This window comes from Xiphophorus maculatus, chromosome 16, assembly GCF_002775205.1.
Source record: "Xiphophorus maculatus strain JP 163 A chromosome 16, X_maculatus-5.0-male, whole genome shotgun sequence".
Lineage (NCBI taxonomy): Eukaryota > Metazoa > Chordata > Actinopteri > Cyprinodontiformes > Poeciliidae > Xiphophorus > Xiphophorus maculatus.
In genome coordinates, this window is record NC_036458.1 from 24,016,994 (window position 1) to 24,034,506 (window position 17,513).

General features: G+C 39.5%; 1 protein-coding gene across 2 annotated transcripts; it reads left to right on the forward strand.

The window, feature by feature from the left end:
- The first annotated feature begins 1,229 nt into the window (after positions 1-1,229).
- Positions 1,230-17,026, forward strand: LOC102220839 (eukaryotic peptide chain release factor GTP-binding subunit ERF3A). 2 transcript variants are annotated; one of them, XM_023349366.1, is made up of 14 exons: positions 1,230-1,660; positions 3,955-3,999; positions 6,329-6,571; positions 6,794-6,827; positions 6,899-6,976; positions 7,860-8,040; positions 8,203-8,357; positions 10,506-10,646; positions 10,732-10,825; positions 10,932-11,012; positions 12,543-12,716; positions 14,224-14,313; positions 14,400-14,568; positions 16,147-17,026. In XM_023349366.1, exons 1-14 carry the CDS (start codon positions 1,462-1,464, stop codon positions 16,197-16,199), a joined length of 1,737 nt encoding a protein of 578 aa, XP_023205134.1. In that variant the 5' UTR covers positions 1,230-1,461; the 3' UTR covers positions 16,200-17,026. The 2 variants fall into 2 exon arrangements, with proteins under 2 accessions (XP_023205134.1, XP_023205135.1); XM_023349367.1 differs by lacking the exon at positions 3,955-3,999 and having other exon boundaries at positions 1,231-1,660.
- The last annotated feature ends 487 nt before the right edge of the window (positions 17,027-17,513 follow it).

Below are 17,513 nucleotides of genomic sequence, written 5' to 3' on the forward strand. Positions count from 1 at the left end.
CTAGTTTATGACAGAACTTCAGATGATTCTCACCATGTCTCCAGGGGCTTATGTTCCACTTCATTGCATCATCCATAATAATGACAGAAAAACTTTTTCTATTATTTATTTTTCCCATCTATTGGGAAAGCCTCAGTGTTGATTATTCTATGCTTTGATCTAGAAAACTAAAGGTGTTGATTGGATACTCCCAACACATTTCTTTGTTCAACAGCAAAAGAAATATCAATGAGCAGGAACGCAAAACAAACGCAGGTCAAATAAATGATAAAAGAGCAAAATTCCTGAGTTTGGGAGAGAATAACTAAAGAATACTACCATATTTAAAGTGACATCATGCAGTGAACTTTATTAAAGTGAGGTGAGGCATAAATAGTGTCCAGACTTAAGTTTTAGCTTCTGCAAAACAATTTGTATTTTTCATTGTTGGGTAATTGTGAAGAATAGTTTGACTATTCACATCTGCATGCATGAAAGATGTCGTCCTCCAGGGAACTAGCGTATCATACTGGACTTTGGAAAGGGACAGACCAACACAACATAGTGCACACTCATAAAGAGGAAGGAAAATCATACATGGGTTTCTCTATTCAGAAAAATGGACGATGCATATTCAGTCCCACTGGTTCAACACTTTGTAGAACCACCGTTTGGGTGAAGAGTATTTGTGACAATCAACTTCAAAGTCTTTCTTCAAATTTTCAACTAAATTTAGCTGAGTTGTACACATATTCAATATACGATTAATATATATATATATATATATATATATATATATATATATATATATATATATATATATATACAGTATATATACAGTATATATATACGTTTTTATACTTAGGTTGATAAACAGCGTCGTGCATTTTGTGGTTTAAATTCATGAAGTAAAATTACAAATCAACTTTTCCTAGAAATAGTTCATCATACTATGTTGTATATTGAATATGTGTACAACTGGTGAACACGTTTTCAGTAAATTTTAAAAAGAATTAAACAAATGTTTTCGGCCGCATGAATAAGCATAAAAGTGATATTTATTTTCCTCGACCAAAACCTAAGCGAATCTGCTGCGTTAAAAGTTCATATCAAGTAACGTTAACCATTTTTCTATTGTTTTTCGGGGGATGTAGTTTGTTACTTTCAAATGTCTTCCGGGCTGAATGTAGTCCGGTTGCTCATAGAACTTCGAATCCCAGAGTTCTTCGCGCTGAGCACGTCGACTGAAGGAACGCTGCAGCTCACGCGGACTGTCTCTGGGAGTGCTGAGTCGAGCCTGTTCTGAGGCGTCCGGACCGACAGCTTTACTTCATGTGAACTGGGGACAACATCTCGCACGCACTACAGGGACGGTCCTCACAGCTCAGCGGGACACTGCTAACATTGGGTTGACGGCGGACACTCATTCGGACCAAGAACTGCGTAGCTCCAATCTTACTTGGTCAAAATCTAAGACCCACGATGGACCCGAGAGACACTGCCCCTGATTCCTGGGAACAAGAGGACGATGTGGAACAAGAGGCCACAGTCGACGGACAGCTTGAAGCGGCATTCACAACCCTTAATGTGAACGCTAAGCCGTTCGTACCCAATGTGAACGCAGCTGAATTTGTTCCGCCTTTTGCCATGAGAGCGCCCACAGAGAACGTCGATGCTGCTGGTAAGTTCACCCCAGTCACGTTGGCGTTAGCCGTTCTAGCTAACTGTAGCCTGTAGCTTAGCAAGTGTTCAGACACGCGTCGGTTGAAGGGCGAAAAAGCAGCTACATGCTTTCCCGTGACGCGTTTTGTGGTCCACTTTGCCCCGTGAACCTTTCATTTGTGGTTATCTAGCTGTTGTTAAACACAGTTTGAGGACACCTGAACTCTACCGGCACTTGGGTTTTCACCCAACTGGCGGTAAACTGCTAGCTTGTTCGCTAGCTGGTGTGTTACCTACTTAGCGACTGTCACTCAGTGCGTGGGTCAAAGGCCGTGAAACTGACAAATTCTAAACATTACTTGGAAAAAGATGTGAGGGTCTGACATGTTTGTCACCGCGTAGCTCCGTGTTTTAACCAGACACTCTGCAACATGGACAGAAATTGGCGTATCCACTCCGTCTTTTACGTGACGTGGATTTTCTGACGCATTTGTTGGTCAAGAGTGGAATAAAACATGCGAGAACTGCTTGAAGGCAGCCCAGAGACAGGACAGTAGTTGTCGTTGGAAACTAGTTCTATAACTGAATCTCAGTGTGAGTTTTAAAAGCTGGACTCGGCTGTTGATCACTTCCTATCTTTGTCGGGGTTTATTCCGTTTCGTAACTAACATTTTCTGGTACGAAATTGAGCCGTTTGCCAATGAGGGTGGCTCGTGTTCATAGGGCTCATGCCTTATTTCTGGCTCTTATTGACAACCAGTGATTTAAAGTACGGTAATCTTCAACGAGTCACTTGGCTGTGAGGGAATGTTCTGACACCAGTAAACATCTGTTTGGACTGGATTTACTGTGTTCTGGTCTGGTACATTTCACAAGACCCAAACAGCAGTTACAGCCCAAACTGTATCCAACAGTCTTCAGAAGAAAAAAAAATTAAATTGAAATCTGGATGAGATTTGAAAATTTCATCAGTTTTATTTTTATAATATATCAAAACACTATACCGAAATATAGAGTTGAGTGGTTAAAGTTAGAGATGCATCTCTAACTTTGATTAGGTTTCAGACTAAAATATCTTTTTCTTCAATTAGTCAAATCTAAGAACTCCCACCACATTCACTCCATAAAAGCAACTATTAACACAAGAACATTTACCTAGATCAGGGGTGGGCACTCCTGGTCCTCGAGGGCCGGTGTCCTGCAACTCTTAGATGTCTCCCTGGTCCAACACACCTGAATCCAACAGCTGAATCTCCTCCTAAGTGCAGTCAAGTTCTCCAGAGTCCTGTTAACGACCTCATTATTTGACTCAGGTGTGTTGAAGTAGAGATGCATCTAAAAGTTGCAGGACACCGGCCCTCGAGGACCAGGAGTGCCCACCCCTGACCTAGATGTTTGTATTTGACTTTAATAGAAATCAGACAACGCTCATGGACTAACTTGGATGCACAAATCAGGATTATCTTCATTTTCTGTTTAAATCCAGAACTACAACTTCCAACAGAACCCTGCGTTGCGTCTTTTATTTTATGTTGGTTTAGTGTTTAGAATTAAAAAAAGGAATTTTGTTGAAGTGAGCAGATCAGACACCAAAGAAAACTGGAAATGATTATTTGCCAGAAAAAGCCTGATTGTGTTTCTCTGTTCTAACTACCCATGTACAGATAGGAAGGAAAGAAAGGGATTCCAGCTCAAGTCTCCCCTTTCTGAATTCATACCCATATTGCTACACAAATTCCCCCATTTCAATCCTTTCCTACTTCAGTTTTATGTCGTCTTGTGTATCAGTTTATTTCCTCAAGAATAATTTTTCTCATTTATACGTAATTATTTAAAGGCGTGGTGTGACTCCAGTTAACATTTATTTTAATTCTGAGACCCATTAAAGACAAGTTGTTTTTATGAAATTGACAAGTGTCTCCTGATCAAACCAGAGTAACAGTGAGGGACTCTGGTTTGTCGGTCATTTCTGGAGTCGAGTAGCAACATTTATTTGCACTAAGCCCAGTAGTTTTTGCCTTCTGGCAGGTATGAGCTATTAAAAGGTGCAGTAGCAGGCATACTGTGGGAGGGCTCCTTTTTTTTTTTTTTACCCAGAAGTAGTTGGTATAAAATGACCTGACCGGTTCTGACCTCTGGACGTGGGACAGACCATTTCTGTGTAGTCATTAGTGAGCTGCTTCCAAAACACAAATTAAAGGTTCAGATATTAATTTTAGCCGTACTCATTACAAAGCTTTGTTTCTGAAAAAAAGCAGCATAAATAGACTACCTTGAGAAAAATCCAAACATGACCTTTTTCCCCCCCTGCAGTTGTGAATGATAAAGTCTCCACCATGGACCTGTCAGAAAGCAGTGGTACGTATAACGCTCCTGCCAGGCTGGCTTCTGTGTGCTCCATGTTGTTGTTGCATTCCTCATTGTTGTGACATGAGCCGACTCACACTGAAAACACAGCAGCACACAGAACTGCATTCACTATATACGTTCCTGGCAGTCCACATCCGGCCCACGAGCCGTCTGATTCTGGACTACTGACCGACTACCTGCTCTCAGCAGTTTTATGGTCAGTCTACATCCTGATCCAGAAAACATGATGGATGTTGATCCGTTTTGGATTTTCCAGGTCTAAAGAACAACCATTCTAACTTTGGTTTAGCTCGAACGCGCTAAAGACGTGTCAACGATCTGTTAATAGACTGTTACTATTGGCAGACAGCTGAACGCATGGGCCAAAATGGCTTTTAGAAAAAAAAAGAAGTTGGCGGTATGCTGAGTTTGGGTTAACATGACATGCTGCAAGTTCAACAGTAAAATAAGGCGAACAATGAAAATCGATGTTCTGATAATGTGGAACTTCTGCAGTCTCAGCGCCACCTACAAGAGGAGCGCGGCAGATGATGCAGGGGGTAAGGGAGAGTGTCCTGTCAGACTGTTGATTTAGACCTGATTTATTTCTTCTCTGTCTGACCAGCACAAGAATAATGTGCCTAAAAAAGGGTAGTAATTTGTAAAATTGACTTTTTTCAGTTTTACATCATGTTAACTTATTCCCTCATCAAAAACATACCTGGAGTGTTGCGTAGATTCTTTCATGCATGTTTGAGGAATGCGTTAATCTCTGTGGCATTTTGAAGAGGCCTTTGCTCGACAACAAAAACTCAGAAGAGCTTTCATTTTTAAATTCCTGACTTCTGTGGATCACCTTAGAATTTAACTATCGCCTCTTTTTTTGGCCTTTTGTGTTCATTGGTAAAAATGTTATTTAAACCCCCTCCTTAAATTAAATATGTAAATTTATAATGACATTTTATTTCCTTATGTTTATTGTTTTGCATGAAAAGAAACGCCATCCAAATTTTCTTCTGTTCTACAAACCAACTGAAAAGAAAAGGCAAAATGTTGATTATTTAAAAACAACCTAGTGTTAGAAAAGAATAAGTAAAAAACACAGTAGAGTGGGTAGTCTACTTTGGATCGCTGTACAACTGAAAACACAGTCTTGCAGTAGATTAACATCAGCTTGTGTTTGTTGTGTGTCTTGCTTTGTCACATCCAGTGGGAGTGTTTCATTATCACCTTAAACACACTTGGCCGGATTTCAACAGGAACTAACGGTAAATGATAAACAGTCGAGTATTGGTCAGCTGGTCAGTTTTCTATGTCATAGTTGGGCTTCAATCATACAATACATGACTGTAAATCTGGAGAACAATACCTAGAATTTGCATCAAGCACAGCAATGAAAAGATCCCCAGCTTTTATAGCTGCAGATCCTTTAATCACCATGGCAACCTATCAGCTGTGCAAAACTGGGTGGGCCTAACACCGCTTTCGAGACACAGCTTCTCATCTGAGCTGCAGTTTCCAACCTCACAGAGCAGCACTCCCCCGCAAGTCCTAGACTCAGCTCCTTCAGACTAGCCAGCAGCAATTAGCAAACACCTGGTGGAACTGAGTATCTGCTGAGCTCATTATGAGCTACTTGTCAGTGAAATGCTGATAAAAACATTAAAGGGTTAAGAGAGGAGCCATGTTGTGATGACTTCCTGAAGATGGAGTTTCAGAAAGAGACAGAGGCCCAATTTCAAGATATTAAATCCCAAAGTCAGATTTTTAAAAAGTCATATTTGACATATACAGCATTTTTATAACAACGTAAGGTATCCTACTTACTTAACTATGCTATAAAATGGCACGGTGTAGCTGGAAAATACATGCTATTGCCCCTTTAAAGATATGCAACTCTTTAGTACTGGTATATAAATTCTGTCATAACTTTGTTAGGATAGAAAAATCTAGAAATGTCAACGTCACATTTCTTGAAGCAGAACCATTCTATTCTGGGTTTGTTAGATTTCAGTAAAATGTGTTACTATGAACTTACAAATGTTATTACATATATTGACTAAAATTAGTTTGTAGTTTCTCATTCAGTCAGGTTCATCTGTTATTATTTATACTCATTCAGCAATGTGTCTCAGAGGTGTCTGTGTGTTTACGTGAGTCACTGAACATCGTGTTTGAAGAAATCTGTTCCACACTCTAATCGAGCTGTTTTTATTCCAGATCAGGTTCATGCCGGTTCAGCTGCTGGCTCCCGAAAATTGAAATTTAGTCACAATTAGCAAGTATTTGATTAGTTGACCTTTTGAGTCTGACTCGGTGATGTTCTGTGCTTGTAAAGTGCCTGTGGAGAACGGTGACACAGAAATGACGTCGGAGGAACCATGGGACCAAAAAGACGACGAAGCGACCGAAGAGGAGCCGGGAGGTGGGGACCGGGGGCCGGGGGAGTCGGCCTCGCCGGAGGACACGGCTCCAGAGATGATGGAGGAGGAGGAGGAGGTGTTAGTGCCAAAGGTTCCAGCTGTACAGCCAGACGCCCCCAAGAAGGAACACATCAATGTGGTGTTCATCGGACACGTAGGTCAGTGCGGAGACCCTCTATTTTATTTGTGGAGGACATTGTTTAAGAAATGCAGACCTTACAATTAATCTAGAAAGTATTCACACTGCTTCACTTCTTCCATGTTATGTTCCAGTGTTATTCCAAATTGTAACTAATCTCTAATCCCACAATTCCTTCACACAAATACCCATGACAATGTGGACTTTTATTCTAGAGCCTAAAGTTTGATTCTGTTTCCAGATGCTGGAAAATCCACCATTGGAGGACAAATTATGTAAGTAGTGTTCTGTATTGCAAGTGAAGTGTTGTAGGAGTATTAGCGGTAACCTCCCCGTCTCTCTGCAGGTATCTAACAGGCATGGTGGACAAGAGGACCTTAGAGAAGTACGAGAGGGAAGCCAAGGAGAAGAACAGAGAAACCTGGTGAGTGGGCCGCCTTAGCTGCTCTGTCATAACAAACCATCTCTGTTTTCATTCTTTGTCCGTACTCTTTGCCAACATTTTGCAATTGTTGCAAGCAAAATTGCAATTAAAAAATTATGAAATTTCTTAATTTCAGAAATAAGAAATGAAATTAAAATCACATGTGAATAAGTTCCTTCATGCGATAATTAAAAATCATTTCAGCAGTGAATGTAAATGAACGAGATACATTCATAATTCAACCATGGTGCTAGCGCTCATCATCCATCAGCCAATCAGAGGAGACATCAGCGTCTTATTCGTTGAAGCAACAAGCCCCGCCTACTTGGGAGCAGCTATGGCATTCTGGGGAAATAGTAGTCGGTGATTTTACATTAGTTATGGATTCAATACGTTGGAATGACATAACATTTTATGAACTGTGATGCTGTGGGAGTTCTGGTGGAGCCAGCTGAACATCGTCTGAAAAATACAAAAACAACCAATCATCCTTCTACCACTTCCTGTTGTCTTTTTTGTCATTTTCTCCAGTAGTCTCATCTGGCTGTTGATTACATGACTCATGATGCAAAAGGGGTTTGAGTTGCAGTTTTGCAAAATAAATCTATTTTGCTACAGCTAGAAAAACTCACCCCATCCTGGCTCAAAAACCTTTTATGGAAAAACATGAGTGTTTTTCTTTTTTTTTAACTGTTGTGTTTCCATTAAGAACATTTATTTTCGTAAATTCAATGTGCTCAGTTTTATGGTTAATGGAAATTAGTTATTTGTGTTTGATCCACTGCTTGGTGTGTTTTTATGAAGGCAGATGTAGGTCATTGTGAGGAAGTTGTAAAGAGCAGTCCTTTGACAGTCGGTGACGAGCTTTCCTCTCTGTCTTCAGGTATCTGTCCTGGGCTTTGGACACCAATCAAGAGGAGCGGGACAAGGGGAAGACTGTGGAGGTGGGCCGAGCGTACTTTGAGACGGACAAAAAGCACTTTACTATCCTAGACGCTCCAGGCCACAAAAGCTTTGTGCCGAACATGATTGGAGGCGCGTCCCAGGCTGACCTGGCTGTTCTGGTGAGTAACTCACAACTGACTCACTTGGGCTCCACCACACACAGACATGCTAAAAACTGAATAATCTCCAAACTCAACTGCTAGTTTATGTTGAATATGAATGGGATTGCTTCCCAGTATAGAGTTCCCCTGTATAGCTGACACCACTAACTACTCCCACAGGTGATCTCTGCCAGGAAAGGTGAGTTTGAGACTGGTTTCGAGAAGGGTGGACAGACCCGGGAGCACGCCATGCTAGCTAAGACGGCCGGTGTCAAGCACCTGATAGTCCTGGTCAACAAGATGGATGACCCTACAGTCAACTGGAGTCTGGAGAGGTGGGTACAGGGAAAACAGGGGAGGGCTAAATGTAAGCCTGCTGCAATTAATCAATTACTCGCATGATTAATAAAAATGCGTTCAGTGATTTCCATTCTGATTATATTTTTTGAAGAGCAATTTTCTTTAGATTTTTTTAATTCATTTAATTGTTTGTGGTTGTTTTTTTTTTTTAAATTATTTATTATTTTTGGTTGTTTTTATTTGGGGCAATTAAAATATCTTCCAGTTGCAATGTGAAGTGTTATGTGCAAAATTAGTGTTTATTAGTCTTTCAAATGGTGACCTTCTATTATATTAATTGAAAATGGTCTGAAAACGACAATGTTATCAGACATTGTAATGATTTTAGGGACAACTCATTGTCCAGCAGAAATGATTGTGACAGGCCTAGTTCAGTGTTGATAACAGAGATGGTTAATGATTCATGCTCTGCTGTTTTACTGTTCTAATTATAGTCCTCTATGATTACTCTGAATGTTTGTTTGAATTCTAAATTTGTCCAGGTCTCACAGTACTCAGCCAAATAAAACAGATCAGATGACAGTTATCAGCTCTGCTGCCATGTTACCAGCTGCTAGCTCACTGTGGTGGGCTAGCAGCAGGTTTGTCTGCAGGGAGTCTCCATGTTTCTCTGGGTACTCTGTCTTCCTCCTGAGCTCCAAACTAAGCTTGTACATGAGTCATTCTAAAGTTGCCCAGAGGGGTGTGTGTTTTCACATGGTACAAGTGTGTGTAGGGATGCTCATGTTTAAATTTAATGGCATTGTTACCCCAGCAACCTGCTAATGAGGAAACATAATTGCATGATTCCATGTTGTTGGAGTGTTTCAGCCATTTGGATTTAAATAAGAAACCAAATTAAACCCCAGCATCCTTCATCCAGATGACCTGAGACAGTCCGAGTCCAGACTGGTGAACAGTATTAGCTTAAAAGCCCCAGCCCCATCTGCAATCCTTTAAATGAACAAGGTGTTGACTAGAGACAGATGGAGGCGTGTTGACCTGTCCATCCTGGGTTAACTGAGATCCTGCAACAGCTGATATTTACATGGCCGAGCCTGAGATGATGGTTTCATCTGTCATTTCCACCTCATGAATAGAAACTGTCTCCTTGGATCGCTGGGGGTGCAAAGGTTCTTCTTCTTGTCCCTTTCATGACTCACCGTCCTGGTCAAGACATGCTCAGCGTTAGCTGATGCTCAGCTGGGTTTGTTGTCTGGTTCTGATTTTTCCCACAGAACTGGGTCACACAGTGGTTGGACCTTTTTGGAAGGAGTTGAAAAGGTTTAGAACATCATGAAGATAGAAAAGTACAAACTTTCCCCACCCTCTGTGCTGTCATTGGACAGCTGGCTTTCAGTGACCAAAGACATTTTTAAAACAGGAAGGTTGTGTAAAATTTATTTATTTAGTTATAACATTACTGTCATCAAAAACACACCTGGAGTGTTGCCTTGATTTTTTTATGCATGTTTCAGAAATCTTTAAATCTCCCGTGGCAACCATTCAGAATGAAAACACACCCGGAACAGAGAGTCACATTTTCTCCGCTGCTCTGTCTTGGATCTGTAGTTTCCAGCCGAGCTTTCCCCTCACTATATGACTCCTTCTGACTAGCGATCAGCAAATATCAAACACTGGGTGGAACTGCACACTTGCTCAACTCATTATAAAAGCTACTTTACAATCCAACACTCCAAGGAACGGTTGTAAATGGAATAATGGAGAAGCATTGTTGTGATGGCTTCCTGAAGGTGGAGTGTTGGAAAGAGCAGAGTCTTATAGAGACAGAATCCAATGTCAAGGTGTCAATTCATGAATTCAAATTTCTTTAGCTATGTTTGATACATACAGTATTTTTATAATTGAAGGTAATAGTGCCATTTTATAGCACAATGTGGCTGGAAAATACATAATACTGCCCCTTTAAGTTACTCATTCTTGTCTATAGTTATTGAAATTGTAGATATTTTCTTTAATTTCTGTATATGTACATTGATGTTGGGATTAAAGGCAGCACATTTCTAACCTTCTCTGACTGAAATGGACACTTGTGCCCTGCTTTTACTCTTCACCCTCTCGTTTCCAACGCCAAGCATTTATTCAGATGAACCTATGTGCTGCTTTGTTTCCTGGGCTGTTAGGTATGAAGAGTGCAAGGAGAAATTAGTGCCATTCTTGAAGAAAGTGGGCTTTAACCCAAAGAAAGACATCCACTTCATGCCGTGTTCTGGGCTCACCGGAGCCAACCTGAAGGAGGCGACTGACATGTGCCCCTGGTATACGTAAGTCTGTTTAGCTTCCTCACAGTCAGGATAACCCAAGATCATCACCTTGTCCTTCTCTAACTGCTTTTATTTGAATTTCCAGAGGTTTGCCCTTCATCCCACACTTGGACAGTTTGCCAAATTTCAACAGATCTAGTGATGGACCAGTCAGATTGCCCATTGTAGACAAATACAAGGTGAGAGCATCTGTTTGTTTTTAATGCATGTTGTATGAAAACTGCTTCCTGAAACATAGAACAGATTTTGTTGTCATGAATTGAAAATGTGTTGCTCTCTCACCAGGACATGGGGACTGTGGTACTGGGAAAGCTGGAGTCTGGCTCCATCAGTAAAGCACAACAGCTAGTCATGATGCCCAACAGGGTAAGTCATCCAATCAGATACAGACCCACCCTGAACCAGGGCAACCAGCGGCCCACCGGGTTTTTGTTTTAAAAAATGTTTTGACTGAAAATGTCAAATATTACTGGATAATTGTTATAGGAAGACATTGTTGACAATACTTAGACATGCAGCTACAGTGTTAAAAACAACAAATAAAAAAAAAAACAATTAAGATGATAAAAAATTTTTTCACATCTGTTAAATCTCAATGAAGTAATCAGACACTAACCATACGACCTCCAGCCGGCCACTGCACTGATCATCTCTGTATGTCTCTGTATGCCAGAGACAAACGGGAAGATTTAATTTAGGAGGCCAGGATTTATTGGTGTTAGAAAAACTAGTTAAAATAAAAAAAAGAGGCCACACTTATCCTGATGGGGAGGCAAGTATAATACACTGGGGGAAACCCTTCTGCAGAGTTTCAACTATTTCATTTAAGGTTTTTGTGGCTCTATTGGTCTTTATTCATTAGTAGTTGGACAGAGAGGAAGACGTGTTCAGGAATCAATCTGGGATCCTATGTAGCCTCTGTGGTGCGTCTGATTCAACACATCCTCAATCTGGGATTATTTGACATTTCTTAGCAGACTTAACTACTAATGCTGATTCCATTTTCTGATCAGAGTTTCCCATGAGCAAAACTGGTTCAGATTGGGAGAGGCGATGTCACACAGTGTGCAGGAGCAGGTGCTGTCAAACAGAGTCAAAATGTTTTAACTATAAACATCAGTCTCTGTGTTCCCTTAACAACATGGACCCTTAAGGCTCCCCCACACACTTCAGCAGAAGTTCTGAAATCAGTTCTCAATGTTGATGCGTGACAAAAATTGTGTCATTTTGTTTGTGGAGACAGCTGCCTGCCGAACTCAACAGGCCAGGGCCAAACTATTTCAACAGAACTCTGTGTGAAGTGCTGTCTGACTGGTTAGAGGTTTGTTTATGCTGTGTTTTATGCAGAAAGACAATCACACAGGAGTGTTAACATTTCTCTTCAGCTAGTTCTCTTTCACTACCTGGTTTTTGTATGTAGGAAATCTGATGCAATGAGGAACTATATATATGCATGGTTCTTCACTCTAATGGAACTGTCAAACATAGTTCTTTTATATGTACATGGTTCTAAGTAGTTCTAGCATCTGTAAACAAAAACCAAATAATTGAAGCATCATGTCACTGACTTAGAGAAATCCCTCAGACTGAACATGCATAGAGTGACAAAAATGCTCACTGAATCTAGATCATTTCTTCTCCACACAGCTCAGAAAAACAGCCTCTGCCCTCCCTGCAGAGGCCACTAGTCTCTGCATGATGTTTCTGCATCTCGTTTTTCTGTCACCATAATTAGTTTTAAGGTCAAAATGATCAGAGGCGTTGATTTCTGATATGAGTTACATCAGGAGGGAAAGATTACTGTTTTTTTCCCCATTTAGCTCACTTTCTGTTTTAGGTATTAAAACATTTCTCATTACTGTTGCATCTCTGATTTGAGTGTCTGTGTTCCTGCAGCATGTGGTGGAGGTATTGAGTCTGCTATCGGATGACGTGGAGACGGACGATGCAGGACCTGGTGAAAACCTCAAGCTGCGACTGAAGGGAATCGAGGAGGAGGAGATCCTGCCGGGATTTATTCTGTGCAACTCTGACAGTCTCTGTCATTCAGGGCGCACCTTCGACGCCCAGGTGAGTCTGCTCGGCACAGCTCCTCTAGTGCAAGAAAAGTGAAATGTGTTAGATCTAACAAAAACAAATTTACAGCACCTTAATCGTGAAATTAAATTATTTCAGTCCATAAACTTGTTAAGGGTCCATAATCCAGGCCTGGGAAAAAATGTCTTAATGTTTTTTTAGTTGAACAAAGTCAGTTTAGCTGTATGTACATGTAAGGATGCAGGCTGCTGTCATCTATACTAGAGCTGCAGCTGATGATGATGTAACAAATTATTAAATTGGTGCAATTTCATTTAAACACTTAAGCCCAGCTTGTACAATATTAATAATAACTTAAAAATGCAAGTAAACAAATAATTGTTTCTTTTTTTAAATGAGAAAATAAATATTTTATTTATCTATATTTGGTTATGAGAGGATGGGGGATATTTTTATTTGTGTTACAAGAATATGGCATCATTTATCTTGGCAACATCACACAGGATGTTTGTCTTCAAACATCCTGTGTGATTAACACACGTTTGTGTAATAAAAACGTTTTTATGACTGATACTAAGAGAACCACTAAAGTCATGAAGCTTTAATGTGCACAAGATTTCAACTTATTCTCAATTTGGTCATTTGAATCATGATGTTTTTTTTATTTGTTGTTGTAATTAAAAACCAACAAATTAGTGCAAAATAACTGGATAAGAGGATGAATAACAGCAACAAAGATATACAAAAAAAACCTTGATGGAGGAAAACATTCAAATGGATACATTCAGAAGAAAAACAAAACACATCAAATGGTGTCACAACAAAAACAATGAAATTGTTTCACTTATGTGGGTTAGGATATATATGTTTTTGTTTAAAATGCATCAACTGCATTCCTTTATTTAGTGTAGGACTGATTTTTTTGAAAATAAATTTTCTTGGATTAACCAATAATAATTGGACAGCAAATGGCGCTAAATAGTTTCTTTTTCTTTTTTTTGTTTTTAACCAAAGCTAAAGCAGCCAGTTAGTGGTTCTGGCTAAAACATATTTATTTTTCATCTTAAATGCAAAATGATCATTTTGATCAGTCCTGAGGACTTTGACGTTTTTTGTTTTTGTTTTAGTAAACTGCCATTTGTTTGAGTCTATGCTCCTGTTAACGATTAATTATTGAATTAACTGACGATTATTTCAATGGGTGATTAAGTGTTTCAACCCTAAAATTAATAGTAATTCCATAAGCATTTAGATAATCAAATGGTGCGGTCTAGTTTTGTATGAAAGGCTCAACATTCATCATCGTCACAACAATGATGCGTTTAAGGACTGAGGGACGAATCAGAGACTGTCTCAGTAGTTCTCTGCCTGCAGCTGTGCTCGCTCTCTACCAAACATGACGCCGCCATTTTTATTCAATATGCAGGGGAGTCCTGTGGGAAACATCTGGTGGTAGTTGGTACTTGGGGAAACGCCAAATAACTGGACATGAGCTTTAGATGAAATTACTTGAACGTAGTATGTACCATTTTCTCCACAGATCGTCATCATCGAACACAAATCCATCATCTGTCCAGGTTACAATGCAGTCCTTCACATTCACACATGCATTGAAGAAGTGCAAATCACGGTAAGCTCCAGAGTGGGATCAATTCGCTGCTGGAATGGATCTGTATCAGAACCTGAACTCCCTGCTGACGTCTGCCTCCTGTGCAGGCCTTGATCTGTCTAGTGGACAAAAAGACAGGAGACAAGAGTAAGACGCGGCCCCGGTTCGTCAAACAGGACCAGGTCTGCATTGCCCGTCTGCGTACAGCTGGGACCATTTGCCTCGAGACTTTTAAAGACTTTCCTCAGATGGGACGGTTCACTTTACGGGATGAAGGTAGGCCTGATGCTCTGAGGTAACATCCAGCTACAAGCAGGATGGAGGTGCAGGGAATAATCCACTCCATAAACAATCACAGTAAAATGGTATATTCTCATGTGACGTCACAACTTCTGTGAACATTGTAACCGACAGCCATCTTGGCAGGCAGTTGCTGTGACAACAATAAATCCACATGCTTAGAACTAGATCTCAACTTGTTCCTATCTAATTTAGAAATGGTATGAGTAAATTACAACTAGTACGCGACTATTCTGTGAAATACGAAGACAAATACCAGTGATATTTACTGTAGTACTTACTGCTGAATTGGCAAAATTAGCTTAGCTAATGTAGCTTTTATGTGCAATGCTCAGACAGATATGAAGCCTATGTCTGTTACTATGCGAACTCACTCTGCAAATTAATTTAAACATTGACTGTATGCGTCCATAGATTTCAGACTGTGAGGCTCCTCCATGCTGTACAAACTCTTAATGTTCACCAAGTAGTGAACTGTGTCACAGTGTGAGGTCAGAGGCATCTAATCCACATGGTCTGACATGTTTTCCTTTTACATGTCATACGGGTGGATCCCAACAGCAGCCATTTTGTTCATGTGTCTTTTTCTCACACATTGGTCAAAAGTGTCCACAATTTATTTATTGTTGATCTGGAAGCCATGGGTCTGATATGCATTGCTATGCACTTGGCTGCAAACATGATCACTTCCAATTCAGACTTGTGGGAGCCATGTGTTCTAAATCGATTCAAAATGGATTTTATGATGCATTTAAGTTGTACGTGTTTGCCACTCCTGTTTGGGAGTATGTTGTATTGTTTTGAATAATATATATATATATATATATATATATATATATATATATATATATATATATATTATTTATTATTTATTTTTATTTTTTTTTTTAAGAAAAAGCCAGGCAGCTAAGCAAACCTAATACTGGACATTTAAGTTGCCAAATTTTATTCACAAACCTGTTTTTGTTTAAATGTAAACAGATGAAATTTGATCCAGTTTTCTGGCTGGGTTCATCAGTTGAAATTATTTCATGACAGCAGCAGTCACACAGGAGCCATGAAATAAATACACAAAATAATTATATTTTTAAATAATTTTATTTAAATGGACATTTTTATTTAAATTGATATAAAAATTTAGCTTTAATCAGTTCATGGGACATTTAATTGCCTATTTCATAACATAGTTAATTATTGATGCACTTATTAATTTAGTGATATATATGTAATTGTTTAGTATTAAATGAATGATTTTAATAATTTTGATACATTTAATTTCTTAATAGGAGATTAACACATGGTATATTTATTAAATGATGTCATCACTTTCCTTCCATAAACCTTACAAAATACATTTAAATAAATCTCCATTTGCTTAAACTCTTTCCTCTTGTCAGTCACATAAATTAAACAGAACCTCTAAAATGTTTGAATAGAAAAAATTAGATGTTTGAATCAAATCATGGCCCTAAAAATGGGAGCGGACTCTGTAGCCTGAAAGATCGCCGTGTGTAAAGCAAGGAGTTGATGTGGGTTTTGTTGTGCTGTTGCCAGGTAAGACCATCGCCATCGGTAAGGTTCTGAAGCTGGTGGCTGAGCGGGACTGAAGCGGGCCGAGCGCTCGGGAGTCTTGGTGAGAAGGATCTGGCAGAATTCGCTCACATACTGCCTCTTCTGTCTTCAGCGGTGAAAGCACCTCCCCTTCACGCCCCCTTTGTGCGTGTTGAAGATCAGCTTTGGAAAAATCAACTCGTGAAAAAGCAACCTGTTTTTAAACAAAAGACAACGAATGATTACCACAGGAGTCAGCTTTCTCATATTGAGAGCTCTGTTATGCCATTCTGGGTTAGCCCCTTCCAACTCTCCCATTCCTATTACATGTTTTTTTTCTTTTTCTTTTTGAGTTTTTAATTTTTCTTGCTGTCATAGATGACTCTCAGACGGCAGAACATTTATCCATAAACAGATGCGGACCAGGATTTTGCGAATGATTTTCAAATGCAAATGAAATTCTTGGAAAGAACTCGACCATTTGAAAGCAGAAGTGTGTCTTGGTTGTATGTTTTCCCTTTGCTTTCACCCAGTTTTGGTTTCTCATGAGACGTTCTGGCAGTGTGCTTGAGCGTTGATCAAATGTTATTAAAGCATCCAACTGTTCCAATAAAACATTAATGGGGAAAACAAATTGTGTTTGTCAGAGCTCACTCTGCCAGCCTGATTTCTGCCATTTTCCCCAGATCAACATCCTGCAGAGCTAAAGGAGCTGAACGCGCCGACTGGTTCTAGAGGAGAGCCTTTCATTTAAACGTTTTGATATTCACTGACTAATGTTAACCCTTTTATCTGTATGCTGAAGTATTAGGGCCATACTAAGAAAATTTAAAGAAATGATTGAGAATAAAGTCGCATACGAATAAATTTGACATGAGAACTTGTACAAGAATATTATTTTGACTTTATTCTCGTCTTTCCGTATTTTGGTTTGGTCAGACTTTGAATTTTTTGTAGATTTATGGCTGTATTCCTGTATTTTTATTCTTCTTTCTTAGAATATGGCTATACAACTTTGTATATGTTAAGGAGTTGCTGCAACAGACTATTTTTTTTTTCTTGTCGGTGTTTATTCTATGCAACATCACCCTTATACTGCCACCTACAGGTACAGATGGGATGGTCAGCCAAGTCGTTCTAGTCACTGGGACCACCCTGTCAGTTATTCAGCCAATTAGAATAAAATTGTAAGTTAATTTAGTTTAGTGTCTTGATCACTATTAAAACACATATAGATTAGTCCCATGAGAATAGATATTCTAATTCATCAGTATGACCATGAGCATTGGCATCAGTTAGCAAATATTTAAATTTTACCACTTTGCCTAAAAGAGTAAAGAGATAAAGGAGGAATCATGAGTAATATTAGA